The sequence below is a fragment of the Dipodomys spectabilis genome, unplaced genomic scaffold (genome assembly GCF_019054845.1).
Source record: "Dipodomys spectabilis isolate Male_0828 unplaced genomic scaffold, ASM1905484v1 ptg000094l, whole genome shotgun sequence".
Lineage (NCBI taxonomy): Eukaryota > Metazoa > Chordata > Mammalia > Rodentia > Heteromyidae > Dipodomys > Dipodomys spectabilis.
Window position 1 is genome coordinate 2,982,732 of NW_024870771.1, and position 27,811 is coordinate 3,010,542.

At 40.5% G+C, this 27,811-nt stretch overlaps 1 protein-coding gene across 2 annotated transcripts in view; it reads left to right on the forward strand.

Moving 5' to 3' along the window:
* Fat3 (FAT atypical cadherin 3) overlaps nt 1-27,811 on the forward strand; it is a 525,564-nt gene that overhangs the window by 432,832 nt on the left and 64,921 nt on the right. For both annotated transcript variants that reach the window (XM_042685232.1, XM_042685233.1), the window contains exons 9-12: nt 1,041-5,114; nt 9,117-9,313; nt 10,245-10,398; nt 15,137-15,370. In XM_042685232.1, the coding sequence (XP_042541166.1) occupies nt 1,041-5,114; nt 9,117-9,313; nt 10,245-10,398; nt 15,137-15,370 (4,659 nt within the window). The remainder of the gene's footprint in view (nt 1-1,040; nt 5,115-9,116; nt 9,314-10,244; nt 10,399-15,136; nt 15,371-27,811) is intronic.

The window sequence follows — 27,811 nt, forward strand, 5'->3', positions numbered from 1 at the left end:
AAACAGAGCAAGAAACTTAATGCAAAGTAGGAGTGCAGTTTAAGATGTTTTAGAAAACCTGAGGAAGGAAGAAGGAAGCATGAATGAAGCTTTACACTGTCTACTACATTCAAGCTCTGTGTCATCACCTACCTTTTCTACATTCTTCAAGTTTGTGTCTCCCATTCTTTACCCCTCTTCTATTTCACCCATTCTCAGCAATCCCAGATCTTCCTGTGCTAGACAAGCCTCTGTTTCCTACTTCACAGAATCCTCTAAATGTTCAGTAAATAAGATTTATTAGGATGTGAAGTATCAATCTTAGAAGTTTTAAATCTGTCTTTGTTCCTACAACTATACCTGTGTGTGTCCATGGGGCATGAGAGATACGGAGAGTGGAAGGGAAAATGGGAGGCCATTCTAAAAATTCCTCAAAACTTGCAAAGCTAAAAGTGATTTGGGAAGTATTCTCCACATCTGTTTAAAAATCTGCATCATTAAAGTAGCATTTTGGAGGAAATCATTTTGGTAGTGTGAAAGAGTACCAAATCCATGCAGCTAAGTTTACCTGAATAATAATAATCTGAAAACAAGTGAATATGTAATAATGTTGCAAAACTACCCCTACAGTATTCTTTCTTGTAATGTAGGACACAGAATATGGCACTGGTTAGATATAGAAATATTATTGACACTGGTCTCTCTCTTCTCACAAAGCTAGGAATGAGAAAGTCCTACATATTTTTAGCAGAATCGTCTTCCCTGGAAGCTCTTATTTCCCAGGCTGGCTGTATAAAACCCTATGATATTGTCACTGCTTTTAACCTGAAAAAAATAGCCCACTAATGTGAAATTCATAATTTTACTGGAAATTTTATTTCAGTTACTTTTCCTTACCCCAGAAAGGAAAGTCACATATTTTCTTGAGAATGATAAGTAATAAATTTAAACAAGTGTTTTCTCCTGGCCGCATTGCATGAAAGTGCATTTGGAGAAAGGGTTCACAAAAGGCTTTAATGATCTACTTATAACTTTTTTCCTTATTGGTTTCTGCATTTTAGGGAACACTGGGAACACATTTAAGATCGAGCCAGTCCTAGGCATCATCACTATTTCCAAGGAGCCAGACATGACAACAATGGGTCAGTTTGTCCTGTCAGTCAAGGTCACAGACCAGGGTTTACCACCGATGTCTGCCACGGCCATTGTGCGCATCTCTGTTACCATGTCTGACAATTCCCATCCCAAGTTCACTCACAAAGACTACCAAGCCGAAATAAATGAAAATGTTGATGTGGGAACGTCAGTTATTTTAATCTCAGCCATCAGCCTGTCAACCCTCATTTATGAAGTCAGAGACGGAAACACTGAGGGCACCTTCACCATAAATCCATATTCTGGAGTCATCACCACTCAGAGACCTCTGGATTATGAGCATACTTCCTCCTATCAACTTGTCATCCAGGCCACCAACATGGCGGGGATGGCTTCTAATACCACAGTTCATGTCCAGATCATTGATGAAAATGACAACGCTCCTGTTTTCCTCTTTTCTCAATACTCAGGCAGCCTGAGTGAGGCTGCTCCCGTCAACAGCATTGTCAGGAGCACTGACAACAGCCCTCTGGTGATCCGCGCCACTGATGCTGATAGCAATCAAAACGCACTGCTGGTGTATCAGATCGTGGAGTCCACAGCCAAGAAGTTCTTCACTGTGGACTCCAGCACAGGTGCCATCAGAACGATCGCCAACCTGGACCACGAGACCATTGCCAGGTTCCATTTCCATGTGCATGTGCGAGACAGTGGGAGCCCCCAGCTGACCGCAGAGAGTCCTGTGGAAGTCAACATTGAGGTGACAGATGTCAATGACAACCCACCTGTCTTCACTCAGGCTGTGTTTGAGACGGTCTTACTCCTCCCTACCTATGTTGGAGTGGAGGTTTTGAAAGTCAGTGCCACAGATCCCGATTCTGAGGTGCCTCCTGAGCTGACCTACAGCCTTATGGAAGGCAGCTTGGATCACTTTTTAATGGACTCAAATAGTGGCGTAATCACCATACAAAACAATAACCTCTCCAAAGATCACTACGTGCTGATGGTTAAAGTGTCTGATGGAAAGTTCTACAGCACCTCCATGGTCACCATCGTGGTGAAGGAAGCCATGGACAGCGGCCTCCGCTTTACACAGAGCTTTTATTCCACGTCAATCTCAGAGAATCACACTAACATAACCAAAGTTGCTATTGTCAATGCAGTTGGAAATCGCCTTAATGAGCCCTTGAAATATAGCATCCTAAACCCAGGAAATAAATTCAAGATAAAATCTACCTCAGGAGTCATTCAGACCACTGGAGTCCCCTTTGACCGTGAAGAACAGGAGTTATATGAACTGGTGGTGGAAGCCAGCCGCGAGCTAGACCACCTGCGTGTGGCTAGAGTGGTGGTCAAGGTCAATATCGAGGATATAAATGACAACTCACCGGTCTTTGTGGGCCTCCCTTACTATGCTGCTGTTCAAGTTGATGCTGAGCCTGGGACCATGATATACAGGGTGACAGCCATTGACAAAGATAAAGGTACAAATGGAGAAGTGACCTATGTCCTACAGGATGACTATGGCCACTTTGAAATTCACCCTAATTCAGGGAATGTTATTTTAAAAGAAGCATTCAACTCCGACTTATCTAACATTGAGTATGGAGTCACCATCTTTGCCAAAGATGGTGGATTACCCTCTTTGTCCACATCCGTAGAACTCCCTATCACCATTGTCAACAAAGCAATGCCCGTGTTTGATAAACCCTTTTATACTGCATCCATCAGTGAAGACATCAGAATAGACACCCCTATTCTAAGCATCAATGCCACCAGTCCCGAGGGCCAGGGCATCATATATATCATTATCGACGGGGATCCTTTCACGCAGTTCAACATCGACTTTGACACTGGAATCCTGAAAGTCATCAGTCCTTTGGATTATGAAGTCACATCTGTTTACAAGTTGACAATTAGAGCTAGTGACGCCCTTACTGGTGCCAGGGCTGAAGTTACTGTTGACCTACTAGTTCATGATGTCAACGACAACCCTCCTGTTTTTCATCAGCCCTCATATAATACAACATTATCGGAAGCATCTCTCATTGGTACACCTGTTTTGCAAGTTATTTCTACTGATGCAGATTCTGAAAACAATAAAATGGTACATTATCAGATTGTCCAGGACACCTATAACAGCACAGACTATTTTCACATAGACAGCTCAAGTGGCTTAATCCTGACAGCAAGAATGCTGGACCATGAGTTAGTACAACACTGTACTTTGAAAGTCAGGGCAACAGATAATGGCTTCCCAGCTCTGAGCAGTGAGGTTCTGGTGCACATCCATATCTCCGATGTAAATGATAACCCTCCAGTTTTTAATCAGCTCATTTATGAGTCCTATGTGAGTGAATTAGCCCCCAGAGGCCATTTTGTAACTTGTGTGCAGGCCTCAGATGCAGATAGTTCTGACTTTGATAGGCTGGAGTACAGCATTTTGTCTGGGAATGATCGGACAAGTTTTTTGATGGACAGCAGGAGTGGAGTCATTACACTGTCCAACCACCGAAAGCAGCGGATGGAGCCTTTGCACAGTCTCAACGTGTCTGTCTCTGATGGCTTGTTCACCAGCACTGCGCAGGTGCACATCAGGGTCCTTGGTGCTAACCTGTACAGCCCCGCCTTTTCACAGAGCACATATGTGGCTGAAGTGAGAGAGAATGTGGCTGCTGGCACAAAGGTAATTCATCTCCGGGCCACAGATGGAGACCCAGGAACATATGGACAGATCAGCTACACCATCATCAATGACTTTGCCAAGGATCGATTCCTGATAGACAGTAATGGACAGGTCATCACCACAGAAAGGCTAGATCGCGAAAATCCTCTGGAAGGAGACATTAGTATTTTTTTGAGGGCACTTGATGGTGGAGGGAGAACCACATTCTGCACTGTGAGGGTGATTGTTGTAGATGAAAATGACAATGCCCCCCAGTTCATGGCAGTGGAATACAGAGCCAGTGTCAGAGCAGATGTTGGAAGGGGCCACTTGGTCACCCAAGTTCAAGCTATGGATCCAGATGATGGAGCAAATTCAAGGATTACCTATTCCCTGTACAGTGAGGCCTCTGTCTCCGTGGCTGATCTCCTAGAAATCGATCCTGACAATGGCTGGATGGTTACAAAGGGCAACTTTAACCAGTTGAAGAACACAGTGCTGTCGTTCTTTGTAAAAGCAGTTGATGGGGGCATTCCAGTAAGACATTCCCTCATTCCTGTCTACATCCACGTCCTTCCCCCTGAAACATTCCTGCCTTCCTTCACTCAGCCTCAGTACTCCTTCACCATCACAGAAGACACATCCATTGGAAGCACAGTGGACACTCTGAGGATTTTGCCCAGTCAGAATGTCCGGTTCAGCACAGTTAATGGAGAACGGGCAGAGAATAACAAAGGAGCAGTCTTCATCATAGACCAGGAAACAGGTACTATCAAGCTCGACAAACGCCTTGACCATGAAGTTAGCCCAGCTTTCCACTTTAAAGTAGCAGCTACTATCCCCTTGGACAAGGTAGACATTGTGTTTACTGTGGATGTCGATATCAAGGTATTAGATTTGAATGACAACAAGCCAGTCTTTGAAACATCAAACTATGAGACCATCATAATGGAAGGGATGCCCGTGGGCACCAAACTCACACAGGTAAGAGCTGTGGATACGGACTGGGGAGCCAATGGGCAGGTCACTTACTCCCTCCACTCAGATTCCCAGCCTGAGAAGATAATGGAAGCATTTAGCATCGACAGCAACACAGGCTGGATCAGCACCTTGAAGGATCTGGACCATGAGACAGACCCCACATTCTCCTTCTCTGTGGTGGCTTCTGACCTTGGAGAGGCCTTCTCCCTCTCTTCCACAGCTCTGATCTCTGTCAAGGTGACAGACATCAATGACAATGCACCCGTCTTTGCCCATGAGGTGTACCGTGGAAATGTGAAGGAAAGCGACCCTCCAGGCGAGGTGGTGGCCGTCCTCAGCACTTGGGACAAAGACACTTCTGACATGAATCGTCAAGTGAGCTACCATATTACAGGTAAGTCTGCTGTTGCAACCCTGTGCCTTGCTTGCTAAGGAAAGATGAGGGATGACAGGAAGCAAGAAGAAAGATGACAAACAACTAAGAGTAATAAAATTTTTCTAAAGCTAGAATGACTGGATAGATTTGTCTTTATACTTGATGGTTTTTACAATTATTTTTTTTTACAAATTGCTGTTTGTTATCTCGGCTTTAGCCCAAGTTAATTGTTTGCCGTATGATACAGTCTGACTCCCAACTGTCACTCCATATCATTTTCAAAAGAAGCCAAGCGGGGCATCAGTGGCTTATGCCTATAATCCAAGCTGCTTGAGAGGCTGAGAATGGTAGGTTTGCAGTTCCAGGCCAGCACAGCCAGAAAAATACACGAAGCTTCATTTTCATGGAAGGAAGCTGGATATGGTAATGTGAGTTTGTCATCCTGTTAAGACAGAAAACAAAAAGTGGTGGGTAATGGTTTGGGGTACTCCCAGAAGGAGTCCAATACCCTATTCTATAAAACAACCAATGAGAAACAGGCTAGAAGCATAACCTAGCCAGTGAGAGGCCCTGAGTGCAAACCCTAGCTTCCTTCCCTCCCCCACATAGAAAAAAAAAAGGTTAGCCAAATATTTCACTTGGTGGAGTGAAAATAACAGCTCTTGTGAATGAAGAGAGATGTTTTAAATTATTTTCATTTTCTCTGCCTTTTGTAATTCTGAACAAAACAATATAGCTTTGATCTAAAGTAAGGTTTATAAACAGTTTGTTTCTCCTGGTCTCCCTAGCCTTTTACTAAGAAAAATTCTAAAATGTAACTGTAAATTAAGGGGAATTTTTTCTGAAAACACTGTTTCCTTGAGTCCCTTTTTGGTGTGTTTTCAAATAGTAAATAACTGTGCAGTGGAAAGACAGCACTGAAAATAAGTTCACACAAAAGTAAGGGTGGAGGACTTCATACTAAATGAACAGGGCTCAAGAGTAGCTCTCTGGTGGGTGACTGACCTTCAAAAATGAAGAGGAAAGAAATAGCAGTGTGGGGATAGACTTGCTACGAACTATTTGGGGGAGTTAAAGCTAATATTTTTTGCTGGGACACTAAAAGCAAGAACGTAAGCAAACTGCCAAATGATTTTTAAGAATCCATCAATACTTGCAGAGTCAGGTGACCTTCGCTTTTGGAAGCCTACATTATTCAGGGTGAAAAATGAATTAATTAGAATACCCTCAGGACCCAGAACTGCTTAAGTGTTAGTGAAAAAGTTAATTAATCACTGCAGTCTAAGACACTCAGTGGAACGAGCACGTCAACACGTTCAGGTTGCCCCACTTTTCAGGATTCTCTTCTTCTCCCTTTTTAAAATGAGATTGTTTTCTTAATGATGTTTTTCACTTAGGAACACCTGATGCATTTTATGCTTTATGTGATACTTTAGTCAGGTTTCCCTCAAAGTAGATTCCTGTAGTACCATTGAGACAGAGATTCATGGAGCAACACTTTGATCTATGCCTTTGGTTTCAGGGGAGAGGAAGTCTTCTTTAGAATTCTGAGGGATAGTTGGAAGAGTTGTTAAATCCTCAGCCTTAATTATTTTTCCAGAGGCTCTGAATTCTCAGCCGATGACTTAAAGGGCCCATCCCCTCGACTTTAGGAAGTAATGAGTGTAGAGTAGCTGAAAGCGACTGTTGGTATTAGCAGTGCCAACCACCGGCTGATTTTAATTAGATTTAACTTTTGCTCTTGATGTAGCTGAACTTGGCTGTGCAGCCTCCGATTAACAAAGCACCATTAATCATTTCATATAACAAAAGAACGGTGTGGGCCTGCCTGCACTAAATGTGTGTAATAGAGAGGTTACATTTGTGTGCACTGAAATAATATTCAACTACAGCATAATTGAATCCTAGCCAGTGGTGGCAGGAAGTGATTTCCCAGGGCAGATCCTAGAAGAAGGCTCCTCAGCCAACCACAAATGACATGAGGCTGGATGATTCTGTATGGAGGGATGTTTAGCAGCATCCTGATTCCAGTAGCATATTACCAGTGCCGCTACTTACCAATGTGACAGTCGAAAATGTCCTCCCACACTGACAAACACCAAGATAGCCAAAGGCACAGACTTTACTTGTGCAGCCCTCAATTGTACTGTGAAAAGGCCCTGAGACTGACTACTTACCCAAGCCTTAGAGCTGAGTCACTCCTTCCTGCTCAGATATCTTCTACAGGACCTCCCTGTGCTCTCTTTTCCTTTTTATTTTTTCTTTCCTTCTTTCTTTCTTTCTTTTTTTTTTTTTTTTGGCAGTCCTAGGGCTTGAGTTCAGGGTATAGGTGTTATTCCTTTGTGTTATACCATTTGAACCATATCTCTATGTCTGGCTTTTTGCTTATTAATTGTAAATAAAAGTCCCACAGTTTTTTCTGCCCTGGCTGGCTTCAAACCGCAATACCCAGATACCAGTCTTGTCAATTGCTAGGATTACAGACATGAGCCAATGACAGCCAGCTCAGCTCTCTACATTTTTGAAGATGTGGATAAGGTGAGAAAGCTTTATTATGAAACAGGGCAGCTGGCATGTAGTATGTTCTTGTTTATTTGTTTTGGGTATTTATAAGAAATTTAGACACATTTTTATTTTTTGAGGCATTCTCATTATGTAGCCCTAGATGGCCTCAAATTTGAAATCCTCTTGCCTGAACCTCTTACATATTGGGATTATAGGTATACACCACCATGCCTAGCATCACAGTAAAATGTTAAAGTATTTATTTGAACCAACAGTAACATGAATTGCTTAGGCCTCCAATGAAGGCAGTATAAATGAAAAGCTTTTAGATGCTCATCTAAGCAAAACAATGGAATTACTGGATTTCTTAAAGTGGAAAGGTAATCTTTAAGTTCCTATTACAAGTCAGGTGGTGTTTTCTTTGTGGTAAGATTTATTTTGTCTTGCCATTTACACTGACTTGGGCTTTGGGTTATGCATTGGAGCTCAAGGCTGTGGAACCCTCTCTACCTTGTGACTTCTTACTTAATGATTTTAGCTATTATTAATCATCTAGAATGTGAGTTTCATCTCCAGAACAGGGATTGTTGCTGATTATTCCTATCCCTCAGTCATCTTGCTACCTAGAACAGTGACCTAGAGTCCATGATAAACATTTGCTGAAGGCTGAAATAAAAAAAAAAAAAAAATGGTCATCAGACTGGATCCCTGGCATCCTGCCAGTTGTATGCAGTTCAATCTTTCTGGGTGTTTGAATAAACACGATTTCTCTTTGTGGAATTAGAAGGTCAAGTAGTTTCTTTCTCTCCTCTACCTTAGGCTAACTGCTTTTGTCTCCATGTAGTTTAGTAAGTGGAAAAAGAACATGGCTGTGTCCATAAGAACCTCTTCTACTTCTTCTCAGCCATTTTCCTCTACCTCTACCAACTTCACTCCAGTATGAGCCATCTAATTGTAGTGCTTATCTCAGAACTACTTCTTAAATGACCCCTCATTAGGGGCATTTAATACTAATGGGGCTTCCTCTGCCATGTAAACTTTTCACTCCAACCCTTATGAGAAGAGCACAGCTGTATGATAAAACCTTCATTAAAAGATTCCTTAATAGAGACAACTGCCTTTTCTTGATTGCATAATCAACAGCTAATGAAATTGTCTTGGTAACAAGAGCTATAGTGTATTACATTCTCTCTTGAGACTAAGTGGAAAGACAATTGTATCATCCTGAGAAAACGATTGATTGCTCACAGTTTGAATTTGATTGTCCTTAAGGGGAACTAAATAAGAGATCATCTCCCGCGTCCCTAAGTGGATTTTATTCTCTTGCAAAGTTACTATTTTAATTTCCACGCACAAAGCAAGCATATAAATACCGTGCTTCATGCAGTAGAATGGAAGGAAGGAAGCATCAACGTTTTTCAGTGTCACCAGTGATGCCAGCTATGGGCTGTCTCATGATACATGTGGAGCCAGTGCCTTCCATCGCACATCTTCAGAACTCTGTTCTCCTTGCAGGAGGAAACCCCCGAGGAAGGTTTGCCCTGGGCCTGGTACAGAGTGAGTGGAAGGTCTATGTGAAGAGACCTCTGGATAGAGAAGAACAAGACATGTACTTCCTCAATATCACTGCCACAGATGGGCTCTTTGTCACACAGGCCATGGTGGAAGTGACCGTCAGTGATGTAAATGACAATAGCCCAGTGTGTGATCAGGTGAGACCGAGGGGGGGAGGGCTGGTTTCAGCTCCGCTGTTCCAAAATGCAGTCGAAACCAATCTCACTTTTCTTCTTAAGGCCTTATTAACTTCTACTTATGTTTCACACTGGACATAAGGGTGCCAGTTAACTACCTGAAGGTAAAACAGTGGAGGATGAAATGTAAAAAAGAGAATAACAATAACTAGGTCCCATACATAATCCTCCTACTATCCCCAAAACAATACATCTTAAAATAAGTAATTTAAAGTAACTTATGAAAGCCCTTGCAACTTCTGTCACCAATATCATAAATGACAAATGAACCTGTGTACAGGATAATTTCACGCCATTAGTGAGTGGAAAGGTTGGTACTGAATTTGAGACTCCAGGCTGCCCATAAAGTAGTCTTTCCACAACTGTACCAAAATACCACAAAAATGTAAGATGCAATGAATTCTACTTTCTAGTTTCTTTTATACTGGCAAGTTACTGTTTCCAAGAGATGGTAATATAGTGTCATGTCACTTACAACAATGTTGAAATCTTTCATACTATGGTCAAATGTCAGTACTAGCCCTTTAAGTAATTGAGGAGTCTTAAGAACTCACTGAGTCAAGACAAAAAAAAACATGCTCAAGATGAGATGTATATGATGGATTCATGGGGTGGAGATGTACATTTCCTTAACTGTTGTTTCCTTAGTACCTGTATTGTAGCACCCATAGCACCTAGCACATGGTAAGTACACAATAATACTGTCTTTAATGGATAGGTATAGGAAAGAAAGGCAGCAGATCCATCAGATATTGTGAGATGAGTCTTCAGTGAAGAAACAAAATAACAAAAGCTAAATTAAATAAGTGACTTGTTATAGAATCCTGTATAATACTGTAGATGGTGTGTCATGAATATGAGTAAGTTATTTCCTTTTATTTATTTTTCCCAGGTTGCATATACAGCCTTATTTCCTGAAGATATCCCATCAAATAAAATCATCCTGAAGGTCAGCGCCAAGGATGCGGACATCGGGTCCAATGGCAATGTACGATATACACTCTTTGGATCTGGAAACAGTGAATTCTCCCTAGATCCAGACAGTGGTAAGGTGGAAATTATTATTTATTCATGAGAAAAGTTAAGCCCTCAACTGGTTTCATCACTAATGAATAGCTCCAACTTGCAACTTTGACAGGATACTTGGATGTCTTAGATACAAATAAATAAAGGGGTATACACTATGAAAAGCAGTATGAAGGTTCCACAAAAGATTCCACATAGAGCTTCCCTATGACCCAGCAATCCCACTTTTGGGCATTTACCCAAATGATCACAAACAAGGCCATACTAAAGCTACCTGCACAACTATGTTTATTACAGCATTATTTACCATAGCTAAGATATGGAACCACCCAGAGGCCCCTCAGTAGATGAATGGATCAAGAAAATGTGGTATATATACACAATGGAATTTATGCCTCCATCAGAAGAATGATATTGCCTCATTTGTTAGGAAATGGAAAAACTTAGAAAAATTTATATTAAGTGAAGTAAGCCAGGCCCAAAGAAACATAGGCCCCATGGTTTCCCTTATCTGCAATAACTAGCATAAGTCTAGGACAAGCAGAAAAGCCCAAAAGCTATGTACATATGACCAGATAAGATGATGCTAAGTGAGATGAACCCCAAGATAGACACACAATATGTTTTATCTTTCTTAATGTACTTATAACATACTATATGATTTTTTTGTTTCTTTTGTATGTTCTTCCCCCATGGTATAACCCCTGTTTTCACTGCATTTGATTCCTGTGTCTTGCATCTGTATATACATTTTTCTAATTTGGAGAGGGGAAGGGAAATAACTAAATGCTGAAATAAGGATACAGGTTGACCCATGTAACAATGAGATGTACATGACACTATGTTGAAAACAAACTTTGGGGGAGAGGGAGGAGGAGGGAGGAGTTGGGGAGGTGGGGAGGGAAGGAATGGTAGGGGAAAAACAAGGAGGGGATAACAATGCTCACTAAGAAATGTACTCATGACTTACTCATGTAATTGTAACCCCTCTGTACAGTATCTTTACAATAAAATATATATTAAAAAATAAAGTGGTATAAGGTGTCCAAATATGGGTGCTCTGGGCACACACATTTTATTTGGGCTAATGCTGGGGGCTTTGAAGCTACAGTTATTAGTATTAAGTAAGTCCATATCTCTATTTGTTTCTCACATCAGCAAGTTAAGACACTGGCTTATAAAGGGTTAACTGTTGTTACATCACAAATGCAGGTATATGCACACTGAAGGGTAATGTAGACTAAAGAGAGCTTTTTTATTTTGAAATTATGTTTTAGATCCCTTCTTAATTATTTTTGACAGTTTTCTGGTTTTTGTTAAGCATCCTGCCTTGTTTTTTTTTCCAAAACAGTGAACCCTTAGATGTGCTTAAATATTCAGTAATTTTTCCAGGATAAAGGCAAAGGCAGATGACTGCATTGAAAGCCAGAGCTAATAGAAAAGTCATTTCCTTAGAAACAATATTTTTCTGTATTTTGTATTAGATCAATTATCCAGTGGCAATCTATAAATGAAGTGTAAGGATTGAACAGCTTACGTATTCCTAATATTGTGTTGATCTAGTGAACCTCTGTTGAGTCTTGCAAAAGATAGTGGCTCCTCCCTGACCCATTCCCAGATCAGCTGTGGCCTACTGAGAAGCTTCAACCAAGCTGTATGGGAAAACACTATTTAGGACTAGTGCCTGTGATTATTCAATCAGAAACGTTTATGGAGGAGCTGATAGATATAAAAGCACTTCATGGAGTTTGTGTGATAAACTCCAAGATAAACAACCAAACAAATACCATTCCCATGGCATATCATAACCTACTAGTGAAGGTAGACAAGTAAGTAAGGAATAATAAAAGGAGTATTGGAGAGAAATACAAAGCATAATACAAAGTGCATAAGGAAGAAATAGCTAATAGTCAAATGAAAGGAAAAAAATTGTTTCCAGGAAGGACTAGTATTTTTGATTCAGTCAGAATTTTAGGTGCTGAAGCAGCACACTGCAAGTCACAGGGACAGCATGAGCAGCTACCACAGCTCACCCAACTGGTGTCAGGTACAAGAGTGGCAGGAAATCAGCTTTAGGCCAGCTCATCGAGGGTCTTTAATTGAAAATCCACTGTGGGGCTACTTGAGTGAGGGAATGAATCCATGTCATCTGTGTTGAGAACTATCTCAGAGAAGCCATTAGAAGAACTGCCTGGGAAATATAAGTGGTTTGGCTAACATGTCTACCTGTTCCATCTAAGTGTAACAGCACTTCATGAATCATGCAGTATTGTCACTGTGCTTGTTGTTTATTATTGTAACAAAAGCAACAACAAAAAGTCTCTACAGGTCTAATGTCTGGCACCTGCATGGCACTATACAATATAATGTACTTCCTTGTTGGGGCTGAGTTGCTACTGCTTGTGAGTTTGTTTTCCCCTCTTACTTCCCCCCACAGTCCCAGTCCTATCTACAATCCAGCAAGTAAAAAGTTAGTCCTGGCATAGTTCAGGTTCCTCAAGACCAGGGGACCAGCTTGTGTTTTTTGCTTTTGTTATTGCTGTTGTCTTTCAACAATACAGGATAAAATATCAACATTTATTGATTAAGCATGATATAGGCTTTTTCTTTCTTTTCAAATGATGCTGCTTTCCTTTTTTTAAATTTAATTTTATTGTCAAGGTGATGTACAGAGGGGTTATATTTACATACATGCATCAGTGAGTACATTTCTTATTGAACTTGTTACCCCCTTCTTTAATATTTTTCCATATAAATTTTTATTGTAAAAATACTGTTCAGAGGGGTTACAGTTACATGAGTAGGGTAATGAGTACATTTCCTATCAGGCATTGTTACCTCCTCCTTTGTTTTTCCCCTATCTTCCTTTCCTCCCAAACTTCCCAACACCTCCCTCCCCCAGAAATTGTAAAGTTTGTTTTCAACATAGTGTCTTGTACATATCATTGTTACAATGGGTTAACCTGTATCCTTATTTCAGCATTTTATTATATCACTTCCCTTCCCCAAATTATAAAAATGTATATTCAAGATGCAGAACACCAGAATCAGATACAGTGAAAGCAGGGGTTATACCATGGGGGAAGAACATACAAAGAAACAAAAGAATCGCATAGTACATTATAAGTACATTAAGAACAACAGCAAGAAAGAAAAAAACCACTTGTATCCCTGTCTTGGGGTTCATTTCACTTAGCATCATCTTATATGGTCATATAGCTTTTGACCTTTTTTGCTTGTCCTAGACATGAACTAGTTTTTCTCCCACTTTCCCTCTCTACCAATCCCCTCCCCCACCAAGTTGTAAAGTTCATTTTCAACATATTGTCTTGTGAATATCGCTGTTGCATTAGTTTCCCCCTTTGTCCTTTGTCTCACCATTTTGTTGTTCCCCTTCCCTTCCCTAATTCAGCTAAACATATATACAATACCCAGGGTACCAAAATCAAATACAGTGACAGCAGGGGATAAATCATAGGAAAATAAAAACAGCCAAAAGACACATGAAGAGATGTTCAACATCTCTGTCATAAAAGAAATGCAAATGAAAACAACATTGAGATTCCACCTTACCCCAGTTAGAATGGCCATTATCAAGAAATCTAATAACAATAGATGCTGGAAGAGATGTGACCAAATGAGAATGCTACTACACCGTTGGTGGGAATGTAAACTTGTACAACCACTCAGAAAAACAGTGTGGAGGTTCCTCAAAAGACTACACTTAGAGCTCCCCTATGACCCAGCAATACCATTCCTTGGCATTCACCCGAATTATCATGAACAAGGCTACACTAAAGCTTCCAGTACAACTGTGTGCACTGCAGCAATGTTTACCATAGCTAAGTTATGGAATCAAGCCAGACACCCCTCAGTAAACGAATTGATTAAGAAAATGTGGTGTATATAGATACACAATGGAATTCTATGCTTCTATCAGAAAGAATGGCATCACCCCATTTATAAGGAAATGGAAACACCTGGAAAAAATTACATTAAGTGAAGTAACTTGCCAGACCCAAAGAAACATAGGCTTCATGGTTTCCCTCATTTGTAATAATTAATATATGTCTAGGATAGTCCTAGCAGATGAGCAGAATAGCTCAACAGCTATGCACATATGACCATATAAGATGATGTTAAATGAACTCTAAATATGGAAACAAGAGGTTTCTATTTGTTGTTGTTTTTAATATACTATGTGATGTCTTTTTTGTGAGTTTTTTTCCTAAGGATTATCCCGTTATCACTGTATTTGCTTTTGATATCAAGTTTGTTTTGTTTTCTTGTTTTCCTCAAAAAGATGGGATAAAGGGTAGAAAATCCAGAAGCAAAAAGATTGCCTCCTGGGTCTATGGGTTGTTGACATTATTGACCACTAGACAACCAGAAATATCAGTTCAGTCCATTCTCTGTGCTTTTCCCATGCAACTTTTCCATGTAGCCAAGATCTAACAAGCAGGTTTTGCACAGGAATTCATTTGAAGGTCATACAGTTAGTTTGTTGTAACATCTAGAATCCTGTCATTGTTTCTCTCTGATGCTGAAAAAATATTTCAAGGAAGGTATGTCCTTGGTTTCTCTTACATTTTAGCATTCTTTGTATAATTGATTTTCTACATTTCAAAAGAGAACTATTTTTTGAAAAAGCCGACCAACCATGCTATGATTTTTTAATGGTTTTTTTATTGTGAAAATACCTACAGAGGGGTTACAGTTACATGAGCAAGGTAATGAGTACATTTCTTATTTTCACAGGTGAGTTAAAAACCTTGACTCTCTTAGACCGAGAAAGGATCCCAGTGTATAACCTGATTGCCAGGGCCACTGATGGAGGTGGCAGGTTTTGCCAGTCTGATGTCCACCTAATCCTGGAAGATGTGAATGATAATCCCCCTGTGTTTTCTTCTGACCACTACAACACTTGTGTTTATGAGAACACGGCCACTAAGGCTCTATTGACCAGAGTGCAAGCAGTGGACCCTGACATTGGTAAGTCAGTTGCACTGGGCAGATTTTCCTGTTCATGCATTGGACACACATTATCTCCAGGAACAATGCTTCTTTAGTCTTATGAGAACTTTGCCTACTACAGAAACACATGCATCAAACCAGTTAGTAATGTAGCTGGTACATGTCCTCCAAAGAAGAGAACTTTGAAAATTATCTTCCCTACCCATTTTAGGACTTGAAGAAGAGATACTACGTAGGGAATTCCTTTACCTGTTAACAAATGCTTTGGAGTTGGTTTGTTTGTTTGTTTGTTTTTTATCTTCCCCTAACCTTTGAAAAAATAATAGCCTTCTTCTTTGTCTTTTTCTCCAAAACATAGCTAAAATATTATGTTGTGTGTCAGGGAGAATTCATTACATTTCTACAAACACTCTCATCACATGCTTCAGCTGAAATATAGCAATCTCAATTTATTGTTGTGCCCCATAGTGCAAAGACCAAAACTAAATATGCTCCTGGTCTAATGTGGATGTTTTTAACTGCCGTTTTCTAAAGTATTTTTGTCACACAAACTGATATTACTAGGCAGAGTGGGAGTGAGGGAATGAGGGAAACAAGAAGAATTAGAACTGAAAGTTACTAATAAAGTTTGTGTTCAAATACACTTTACATAATGAGATGATGAGTTTGAAAGACTACAGTTAATTGCTAGGTAGACCTGAGAATGCATAAGTTACATGATGGAATATAAATACAAAAGGCAAAAGGAAATCTCTTGGCTATACATTTTAAGGCTGTAAATCATAAGACTGGAGAATGATGGGGTATGTCTGGTATGCTAAATAGGCCTTTATGTAATTCAGTGTCTTATTGCTTAATTTTGAATTGAAAGAAAAATTATTGGACTAATGGGAGAGTAAATACAGGATAATTAGTTGAAAACAAATGTAGAACCCAGGGTCTATGCATATTTCTCCTTAGAGAAATTAGTAGCTACACTTTGAATTATTACTCCTATCTCATTTGCATAATTTCTGAGTCTGCAAACCAACCTTGTGAAAAAATCATAAATAAGAAGATTCCTTTATTGGTGTATAATTATGTTATGCCTACAAATAATCTTTTTTTTTCCAGTCCTGGGGCTTAAACTCAGGACTGGGCAATGTCCTTGAGCTTCTTTTGCTCAAGGCTAGCACTCTACCACTTGAGCCACAGTGCCACTTCTGGCTTTTTCTGTTTATGTGGTATTGAGGAATTGGACCCAGGGCTTCATGCATGCTAGGCAAGCACTCTACCAGTAAGCCACATTCCTAGCCCCAAATAATCTATTTTAAAGGAAGATTGATAAGCATTCTTTGAACTCAGTTTCACGCATTTGGGGAAAAGAGGGCAGAATGAAGGCAGATAACTTGTCATCACTTTAACTTTGATTTTGAGAATGGGTAATTAATCTATAGACAGAATTTCAAAAGTGGAAAGATTAGAATTTATCTTCTACCCAATTGAAGGATTTGAGTGCATTCAAGGAACTGGAGATTGGAAAGAGGTCTGATTAGTGCGTATGAGGTTTCAGAGAGTGAAGGGTGAAGAGATATGTGACTTACTTGCTGTTATAACCCTTGTTTTGTCAATGGAGATGAAGAATAACCATTATAAGAATAACCCTTGGGCTGGGAAGGTGGCTCAGTGGTAGAGTGCTTTCCTTGTATTCATGAAGCCCTGGGTTAGATTCCTCAGCACCACATAAGCAGAAAAAGCCAGAAGTGGTGCTGTGGCTCAAGTGGTAGAGTGCTAGCCTTGAGCTGAAGAGCTGAGAGACAGCGCCCAGGCCAGAGTTCAAGCCCCATGACCTACCAAAACAAAAAACAAAACAAAACAAAAAAAACCCTCATTTCACATCTTTTGAACCAGTTGGCCAGGTTTGGAGTTGGGGGAGGGGAGGAGGGTAAAAGGAATGTCTACACTTGTCATGAAGGCAAGAGGTGGTAAAGACTTGAAAGGACCGAAACTCTCTAGAGACCTTGTCACACTTCTCTGTTCCTGAGTAAAAGGCTTAGTGCAGAGACAGTTTTCCACGGAGACAGAGATCATGAGTCCTGTGGACACCTGTGGATGAAGTCTATTCACTAGACCATTAAATCTGCCTCAGGAACACTTCTTTTTCCTTTATAATAAATTCATGCTTTAGGGTTAAAATAATTGTAACGATTAGTGAAGTGCAATTTGTTTTCACTATCTACAGGGTAAAATCAAATGGAAATTGAAAGTTTTAAAATATATCTGAAAATATGTACATTCATTCTTTAATGGAGTAATATACCTAATCTATATTACTGTTCTGAGCATCAAAATACTACATGGTGGCCAAGACTTAATTCTTCAGATGATCTGAAAACAGTTAATACACTAAATTCATGGCACACTCATCAGCATGTCATGTAATTCTCTGTTTCTTAGAGTTTCCACTGTCAAAGATTACACACATACTTTGTTTTCTTTACATGGGCCATGACTTCATTTCTCCCATTATACTTGAGTCTACCTCAATAGACAAAACAAAATTGAAAAGAAGCTAAAGTAGCTGGGAAGGAACAACTGTATCCCTCAGGAAGCACAAACGGAACCCCTGCATCAAGTTCAAAGCTGACAGGCACCAAGCACAAAAGCAGTCACGAGCGTTTTGGTGAGAACTTACATGGAGTATCATTAGTCCAGGATGCCATTAAAAATAATGTCAACATGACTCTCCAGCCTGGATGTCACTGACTGGTGGCTCACGGATTGTTTCTAGCAGCCTAAACAGAACACATGTTTGTCAAGAGTAACTGTGTGTATGTCCTTCCTATAGGATCACAGCCTGTGAAAGTTGTGTAGTTACATTACCAGGCTGTTGAATGGGATACTCACTATGAGGCCATACTAATCATCCATCTCAGAGCTGAGTTCACACATCGGTGGCTCTTAAGATTGAATCTAGACCTCTAGTGCTTTTAGTTTTAGTAAACATGGTGTTGAAAAAAACTCAAATTTTTTGTCATTATTTAAAGTCAGGATTTGATTTGAAATTAGATTCCAAATTTTATCAAAACAACAGCACCCGGGAGACTCTTGTATTTCAGGTACCCATGTTCCACAGTAGTGTTTGTTTGTTTGTTTGTTTATATTTACAGTATCTGGGATTGAACTGGAGCTCTCACAGTTGTTAGACAGGGGTTCTATTACCTGAGCCACATGCACAACTCTTTCTTGCTTTGGTTATTTTAGCTGAGGTGGAGCCTTGCTTTATTCCCCAGTTAGTCTTGGCTTCTATCATTGTTCTTGTGCTACCTGTCATTGGGATGAGAGATGCCTACCACTGCACCATGCTGCTATGCTTCCCGGAAGCTAGGGTAACAGGCCGGTGCCAACTTGTCCAGTCATTGATGAAACGAGCATTTATGAAGTGAGCATTTATGTCCTGGCTGGTTTTAAAGCTTGATTCTCATGTTTACAAGTCCCAAGTAGCTAGGATCACAGGCTTGAGTCTGTGCACTTGGTATGCCACCATCTCCTTGATGATCAGCCTCTTGCCACTGGCTAGGCACAGTCCACAACTGACCTCATTTAAAACCCAATGTTTAAAGAAGTGGGGAAATTTCTAGCCTCTAAACATAATTTTATTTTGAAATAGTTATAGATTCACAGGAAGTTGAAGAAGGTATACAAGAAGTTATGGGCCTTCTCCCAATGGTGACATCTTCCCTAAGTGTAGTACAGAATTAAAACCAAGAAGTTGATATAGGTGCCATCCATGAAGCTTATCTGAAGTTTTGTGCACACGCACATATGTTTATATGCAATTTTATCTTTATCTGCCAGTGGATTACACATAGAATGTACCACCTGTGAGGAATGGGCCCTCATCAAATAGCTAACCTGCTGGTAATTTGGGTTAGACTTCCTAGCCTCTAGAACTGTGAGCAATAAATGATTGTTGGTTATAAATTCCCTGAGTGAGGCTGGGCGCCGGTGGCTCACCCTATAATCCTAGCTACTTAGGAGGCTGAGATCTGAGGATCGTGGTTCAAAGCCAGCCCAGGCAGGAAAGTCCGTGAGACTCTTATCTCCAATAAACCACTAGAAAACTCTGTAGCTCAAGTGGTAGAGCTCTGGCCTTGAGCTGATAGAGCTGAGGAACAGCGCTCAGGCCCAGAGTTCAAGCCCCGTGATGACCAAAAAAAAAAAATTCTAATTCCCTGACTGAAATAGTTCATTACAACTATCCAAATCAATGAGGACAGCCAGCATGTGGCTGCATTGTGTTCCATGCTGCTGTAACTTGCAGAGACAAAGGGTATACTCATCTGAAATCTGATTCCATAAATTCATGAGTTCAAGTCATAAGCATATGCCTTGCTTAAATCTCCTTATCCTGGCTTTCTAATTTTAAAACATGCTACTGGTTTCATCAAATAATTCTTCACTATGAATCATTTATAATGAATCAACATAAATGGTAGCATAACTGCCTAGGTCAGGAATTACATAAAACAGAGAAAAAAATCATTTTAACACCTATATTTTGAGTTCTAAGAAATGCACTAAGAAAAGCCTAGAATTTAGTATTAAGGTCTTCATTTTCCTGCAAAAGGCAAATATTCTCAATTCTCATCTACTAGTGCCATGACTTCATGACCTAAAATTTATGGAACTTTAGTCCTTTCAATAAAGACAAGGAGAACTTTGGCTACAGTATCTCTTTGGAGTGAAGATCCTGTAGTTCAGTCTATCTCTTAGAACTAGGATTTTTTCCCCAATTTTGTGAGTTTTGAGTTGTGTGTGTGTGTGTGTGTGTGTGTGTGTGTACGTGCATGTGTGTATGCATGCTCGCACTAGTTCTGCACCTTGAACTCAGGCCTGGGTGCTCTTCCTGAGGTTTTTTATTCTAGGCTAGCACTCTACCATTTGAGCCATAACTCTACTTCTGGCTTGATTTTTAGTCTTTAGACCAGTGAAGAAATGCACAGTGATAAGGATCAGAGCATTCATTTTCTCTATCACAAGGATAAGTGCAGGTAGCAGAATTGACTGGCAGCAGGTCCCAAAGAAGGAGAGGATGATGTGCTCATAGGGTTAGAAAGGGTGAGACTCGGGGAGCATGGAAGGACCATTTGACCTTATAAATCAAAGGGCAGCAAAGCAGAAAAGAAAGTACTGAAACTGCTAGAAAGAACAAAATGGGAAAGGTTGACGAAAAGTGAGTGGGGGAACATCAGATGTCTCTGTGTGGTCAATAATGCTGCTCTCTGAGGACAGCCAGGGAGCTAGCACCCTGGGAAAAGTACAGCTAGAACAGGGAAGAAGCTAGGAAACAGCTCTTGACAGAACTTCTCCATTCTGACCCAGTGTGCACAGATCTCTGTTTTCCTTGACATCTTTCTGTCTGGGCTGATGATCATTATAATCATGTATACTTGGTCTCTGTATAGGAAGTTGTGCGACAAGTACTTCATAGGACAGATATTGCCATGGTCCTGGTCCCATTGTCTCTTGAAGCAGAACCTGGAATTAACTTGTTGTTCTTTTTATAGGTATTGTCAGAAGTGCAGGGCTGGTACAGGGTTTTGGAGAATCATGGGGAAGGAAGAGTGGAATGAGAGTGAAAGTAACTAAGAGCTGTTCTCTCTCTGTGTGTGTCTGTCTCTCTCTTTTCTTCTCTCTCTGTTATCAAACCACTTCACCAAACTGCCTCTACCCTTCTAACTCATTCTAAGCTTCCTAGTCTTCAACTTCTTGTGAGCCATAAAGAAAAATGGCTGAGATGAGGCTGAGAAAGAGGTTGAGGAAAGCTACTACTAAAGACAAGACTCTGAACTTGTATGGAAAAGCACATCCCAAGGTCTGGGTTGTGGTTTCTGGCATCTCCTGTAAGAAGCAGAACCACTCACTCACCTGTCCCTAGGCTCTAGATATTACACTTCAAATCTGAAGGCCAAAGCAGAGTTTTAACTGTCTGTGATGGTGTTTAATTTTAAATCTCCCATGTTCACCCTTCCAATCTCTCATGGAGAGCATTTGCTCTCTGAAACTTCAGTCTATTTTGGTTGTGATTAAATATGATACCTTTGAACTGTACTTCAAAAACAACTAAACAAAGAAAAACTAAACCTAAGAAAAGAGGTCAATTCTGAACACTGCCTTCAGCAAATGGGTATGGGGAGCAGAAGGGAGGGGCCCCTTACAGAATGAGAAAGTCACTGGCCCCCCACACATGCCTAAGGGACATACACAAATACCCTGCCATTTCTTCTTCCCCCCACCTAGGATTTCCTAAGTACACAGCTTCCACAAAGCCTTGTACCCAGCTTAGACAGCTCCAACCCTTCTCTGGACCCCACACATCAGGCTACTGGGATATTTCCAGACACCCCCAAGGGACACATCTCCTAATAAACTGTTTAAGCAGTGAGGACTTAAGAGTATGAGAGAAAGCCCTGCATGATTAGTGCCCTACATCCTTGGACAAGTATTTGACCTCCTTCTGCATCAGTTTCTTCTTTCATACGATCATCATGACAATAGCCTCACTTCTCCGTCTTCAAAGGGTCTGTGTGAGATTTGCCCAAGACTGAATGGGAAGGCTCTTTGAACTTGCAAGGTCACTTGTAAGCACTAGAATTCAGTCTCCCTACTCAGTCCCTACTGTACCTCCTCTTTATCCTGGCTTTGGGAGTGCTTTGTGGCTCTTCTCTAATCTAAATCCTCCCAAGGCCTATTAGTGCTTAATAAGAACTTTAAATGATGATAATCATAATGTGCCTATTAACATCCACTTTAGTAGTCTCTATTACGTGCCAGGAGCTATGCCAACTGCTTTAGATACATTGTTTCCATTTCTCACAACAATCTTATGAGGTAGCATATTTTTGTTCTCTTTAAAACATGAATAAGCTCGGGGTCCTGCCATGAGCCAGGAACTGGTCAGGGACAGGGCTGCAGGCACTGTAACCAGGGTCTTGGGATAGTTGGTGAGTGGAAGACAGTCAAGCAGCAGTTCTCAAAAAGTGGTCAGCATCACTTGAGGATGGACTGGGTACATGAACTTCAAATAAGATACTCAGTTCAAGACACTGGCTGGTAAGTATGCGAGTCATCTGGAGTTAAGGATTGCTCAGGTTTCTGGGTCCCTCTGGTTTCTGGTTTCTGAGTTTCTCAGTTGATTTGAGACAGGACCTGAAATTTTTCATCTTAGGCTATTGCTGGTCCTGATGTTACCTAAACCACAGTTTAAGAAGTCATTATTAAAGAATTCTTAATATTTTTGTGCTGCAAACATCTTGATGTCCATCAGGATATTGCTTTACAACTCAACCAAATACAAAATTGTTACAAATAAAATATCTTAACCCAAGTGTTTTCCAAACTTATTACACAGTAAAATGAATTTCTATTTCAACACTTTAATAACAAGATCTGACAGGGTAATATCTAATGACTTTGATATTTGGAAGTAGTCAAAACCAAATGTATGCGTACCAACCATTTTAATAAGGTCAAAATACCCATTTTTACAAAATGGTCATATCCATTGGTTACAAAATCACAGGTGCTACTTATACCATGGTGTTTTGCTGCCTACGTTGATAATTGAATGTGCTTTCAAATCCATTTAGATATTAATGAAAACATGAGCTTCAATTTTTTTCTCTCCCTGTGAGCTGCCTTTAAAATGGTTCCCAGTGATTCCTACTACCTTGTGCTCAGACCATTCCTTGAGATTGATCTGGACTTACTGCTTCTCTTCCATTGCCCAACTTTGGCAGAAATATGATATAACACTTTACAGTAGTTTTTTTTTAAGGCTGTAGTTGCTGGGAGCAAATAGCTCATATATGTAATTCCAGCTACTTAGGAAATGGAGATCAGGAGGAATGAAGTTTAAAGTCAGCCTAGGCAGAAAGTTAGTGAGATAAGCTCTCAATCAATAAGCCAGATGTGAAGGTACACATCTCCAATCAGCTATTCCAGAGGCCTTTCATAGGAGGAATCACTTGGGCAAAAAGGCAAGACTCTACCTGAAAAATACCTATAGCAAAAAGAAGCAGAAGCTTGGCTCCAACAGTAAACTGTCTGCCTAGCTAGTACAAGGCCCTACCAAAAGGAAAATAAAGAAATAATTGATTAATTAAAAAAAACACAATACCAATGGTCTAGAAGACTAAAATAACAGAAACTTCTTTTCTCAAAGTGCTGAAAAATCCAAATAAGGGGACCACCATTGGATAGATTTGGGTGAGATAACCTTAGTTTATAAACAACTGTCTTCTTGCTGTGTGCATATATGATCATTCAGGTGCATAAGGTGTGATAACCAAAAATGTCTCTTTTTATCTTTAGTAAGGCTCTTACCCTATCACATTTAGGTCACTCTTGTGACCTCATTTAATCTTAAAGCTCTATCTCCAATTGGAAATTAGTCCCATTGGAAATGAGTGCTTTCACATATGCATTGAAGGACACAATTTTATCTTCAATGTTCATTTTCAGTCTGTCTTAGGTAATCAGAGAGAGGAAGATCACTGGGGTTGTAACATAGCCCCGAGACGGTCCTCATAGCTCTAAGTAGATCAACAGCTTGCCAGTGAGCTTGAAAATGGGGTCTCACTTCCTTCCACTTGGGCAGCCAGAGAAAGCTGGCCAGTAACAGGGCTGCAGACATTATAAAAGGAATTGCCCAACAACTCTGACAACTTACCTCTAGCTTCTTAAGAAGCCTTGAGTCAGCTAAGCCCCACAGACTCCTGAACCATAGAAACAATGACTTAGTATTTATTGCTGCATGCTGTTGAGAATTTGGGGCACTTTGGCATGGAACTATAAAGAATCAATTCCCTAATACAAGTTGAAGCTTGGTCTGAACTCTGTCCACATATCCTTAGGAATCTCCTACCATAGCCATGAGCTCCACGCTTGAGGAGCAAGGTGGACTGTCTAACAGACCTGTGGCCATGGAAATAAGGCCTGCACACGGGGAGGCCCAAGTCTATCCTGTGGAGCACCCCTACCTCGAAGTGGCAGGAGATGGTGGTGATACCACAGTTGGTTCTTCATTCCTATTCCTTTGGATTCAGAGCCTCTCTCTAGGGTACCTGGCACGCATGCTGTGAAATCACAGTCCTAGGAGATCTTATAATGTCATTACTGAGAAGATCCTAAGGCAAAATCCAGTTAAAATTCTTCTGAGGGTTGGGCCACCAGTTACTCCTGCCTGTTGTTCCAGATGCTTAGAAGGCTGAGATCTGAGGATCACAGCTCAAAGCCAGCCCAGGCAAAAAAAAAGTCTATGACTCTTATCTCTAATTAACCAGCCAAAAGCCAGAAGTGGAGGGGTGACTCAAGTGGTGGAATGCCAGCTTTGACCAAAAAAAGCCAAGTGAGCAAGTGAGGGAGGGAGGGGCCCTGTGTTCAAACCCTAGGACCAGCACACACAAACACACACACACACACACTCTCTCTCTCTCTCTCTCTCTCTCTCTCTCTCACACACACACACACACACACACACACACACACACACACACACACACAGAGACTCTTCTGAGGGGCAAATTGAAGCTCTGAGACAAAAATTAGCCCAAGTCTCAGAGGCAGAGCCAAATCTAAAAAGGTGACATAATATCTTCTGATTTTTTTTAATGTTTTTATTGTCTTTTTTTTGCAGTTCTTTTTTTTTAATTTTAATTTTTATTTTTTGTGAACATACTGTACAGAGGGGTTACAATTACATGGGCAAGATAATGGGTACATTTCCTATCAAGCATTGCAGCCTCCTCCTTTGTTTACCCTTCATATCCCTTCCCAGCCTCCCCCACCCCCCCCACTCAATCCCGCCATTCTCCCCCCCCCCCCCCCCCCCCCCCGCCACCAAAGTTGTAAAGTTCGTTTTTGACATGACGACTTGTACTTCTCATAGTTGCATCGGGTCCACCTGTATCCTTAAACGACTTGTTTTTCCCCATCTCCTCCACAAATTATACCAACATCAAATATAGTGAAATCAGGGGTTGTACTGTGGGGGAGGGACATACAAAGCTACAAAGAGATAATCTTATAAATGCGTTAGAAACAAATGCATGAAAGAAAAAAACATTTAAATACTTATCTAAGGGTTCATTTTCCTAACATCACATTATCTGACCTTTCCTGCTTGACTCATACATATACTAGATATTGCAAAAAGTAGTTGTACAAAGGAGTCGCCATTCAACAAAACAGTTTATGAATATGGTGCATCTTAATCAGTGTCACCTCTTTCATCATTCTCCCTCATTTCTCCCAACCCTATCATCAGTTTTCTTAATTTTGTAGGATATGCATTGAATTTTATGACTTCATCCTTAACCCTTCCTTTCTTATTCCAGTACATTTGCATGGAAAATGTTTCACAAAATACACAATTCTGATGTCAGCCTGCCTCCTTTTAAGTATCATATAGTCTATGCACTTTTTAATGCCTTAGCAATCATCACCTCTAAGCTGCACAGGTCAGCAATTTAATTGTGTGTGTGGCTGGGGGGTGGGGGTTGTGGGTGTGCTTCTTCTTCCCCAAAGTCTGTTATTTGCTGAAGTATTAAATCTTTGAAGGTGGCTGAGGGACTATTAAAATGTCAGTAAAAATTAAATAATCTTCCCTGAAGACAGAGACATGAGTCATTCTCTGGAGGACAATGTGGTTAAAGCCCTTTGTCTGCTGCAGACATAAAAAATAGAGTCTCTTGCAATTTCTCCAGAGAATTGAATGAACTTACACATATCAACTTATTGCAGAAAAAAAAATAACAGATCTTGGCGCTACCATTTGAAGGCAGGGAAACTGAGATTCATAAAAGTTGAGGCTTTGTCCAAAGTGTTTCCTAAATGGATAGTGGCTAATGGGTTGCAAAGAGTTCTGGGGCCTCCTGAATGCCTTCCTATATGCCAGCATTCGCATTCCTTCTGCAATCCTTACAGCTGGATGGCAAACGTGACATCTGTCACTTCTGTGTCACCTGGCCACTTTCATTGGAAAGTGGTGTTACGCAGTGGAATTGGGGTCAGATCTAATTAAGCATTGCCATTTCATCCTTTACTAGATGTCTGGCTTTCCATAAGATCCCCAAACTCTCTGAGCCCTTGTTGCCCCTTCGGACATTGATATCAGCCCTGACATCAGATTCTGATATCTATTGAATGTCCGAATCCCATAGGAACCTTTTAGAAACAAACAGGGTAAAAAGACAACATAGCAAGGATTGCATTTCTAAAATCTGACTCAGGAAGCTGAGGTAAAGCAGATATTTTCCCTCTCTAGTTGACTTTGATGCCTTCCATAATTTAAAAAATCTGAATTTGACATATGTATTATTGTTGTTATTGTTGTTGTTGTTACTACTACTACCCTTTGATGTTATGTTGAAAAACAGAATTTATTTCTAACAGGAGTCAAAACACTAATTACTAACTGAAACTCCTTAGGAGTTTTGAAGGGAAATTCTGGCTTCTAACAGCCAGAGACATAGCGATGTTTCCCAGAGACTTTCTCAGTTACATATCACTTCATTTGTAGATGCCACAGATCGACTAACCATAGGTCTCAGAACTTCTGTTGAACAAGTAACTATCCAACACTTAACAACAAACGGCTTTAAGGAAGGGCTAGTGTAGTTGCGGGAGTTTTGTGCAGAAACTAAAACCCACAGGCTTAATTTCCTTCATCACAAAGGCACATGGAGACTCAGCGGAATGTGCACCCCAGCTTTCCCCAGGGACCTGCGCTACCGCCATCATTTCACCTTGAAAGACCTTCTGACAGCCATGATTACATTGTCTGTCATCTCTACATCTGCTTTACTAACTTCATACACATTACAAAACATTTTCTACCCACACTCCTTCTTCAACTTGTTCCTTCTCAGCTTCCTTCTTCTCTGTCTGTGAATGCATCTCTTAACTAGGGCCGGGTTTCCATTTTACTGTAGCTATAATTGGTTATAAGTGTTCTGGTAACTTAAGTTGGCTCTGAAAATAGACAGCTTCATGCAAAACTTAAGATGTAGCCACACTGAGCCCTTTGCCCTCCTAGGAGTGCATTTTGCAATTTTAGCATTCCTGTCACCTGAAATGCCCTTTCATTCCATCACTTTCCACAGAGCTTCTCCTGACAGCTTCTAACTTTCCTTCATGACCCAATCCAATTGTTTTCTTCTCTAGGAAACAGTCTTGTAACCACCCCTCTCCAATAATCAACTCAGTACATGTTTTTCCATGAGGAACGTTAGACATTTGTGTATAGAGACCTCCTTCTTTACATGCATTGCAGTTTATACCATGAGGATTTATTAAATAAATGACCTAATATAAATTTTGACCTAATGGTCATATTTAATGATCAATAAAGATGGTATGTTGGGGACTTAGTTGAATTAATTTTCTTACCTTTAGCTGTCCCAAGCCAGACTTCAG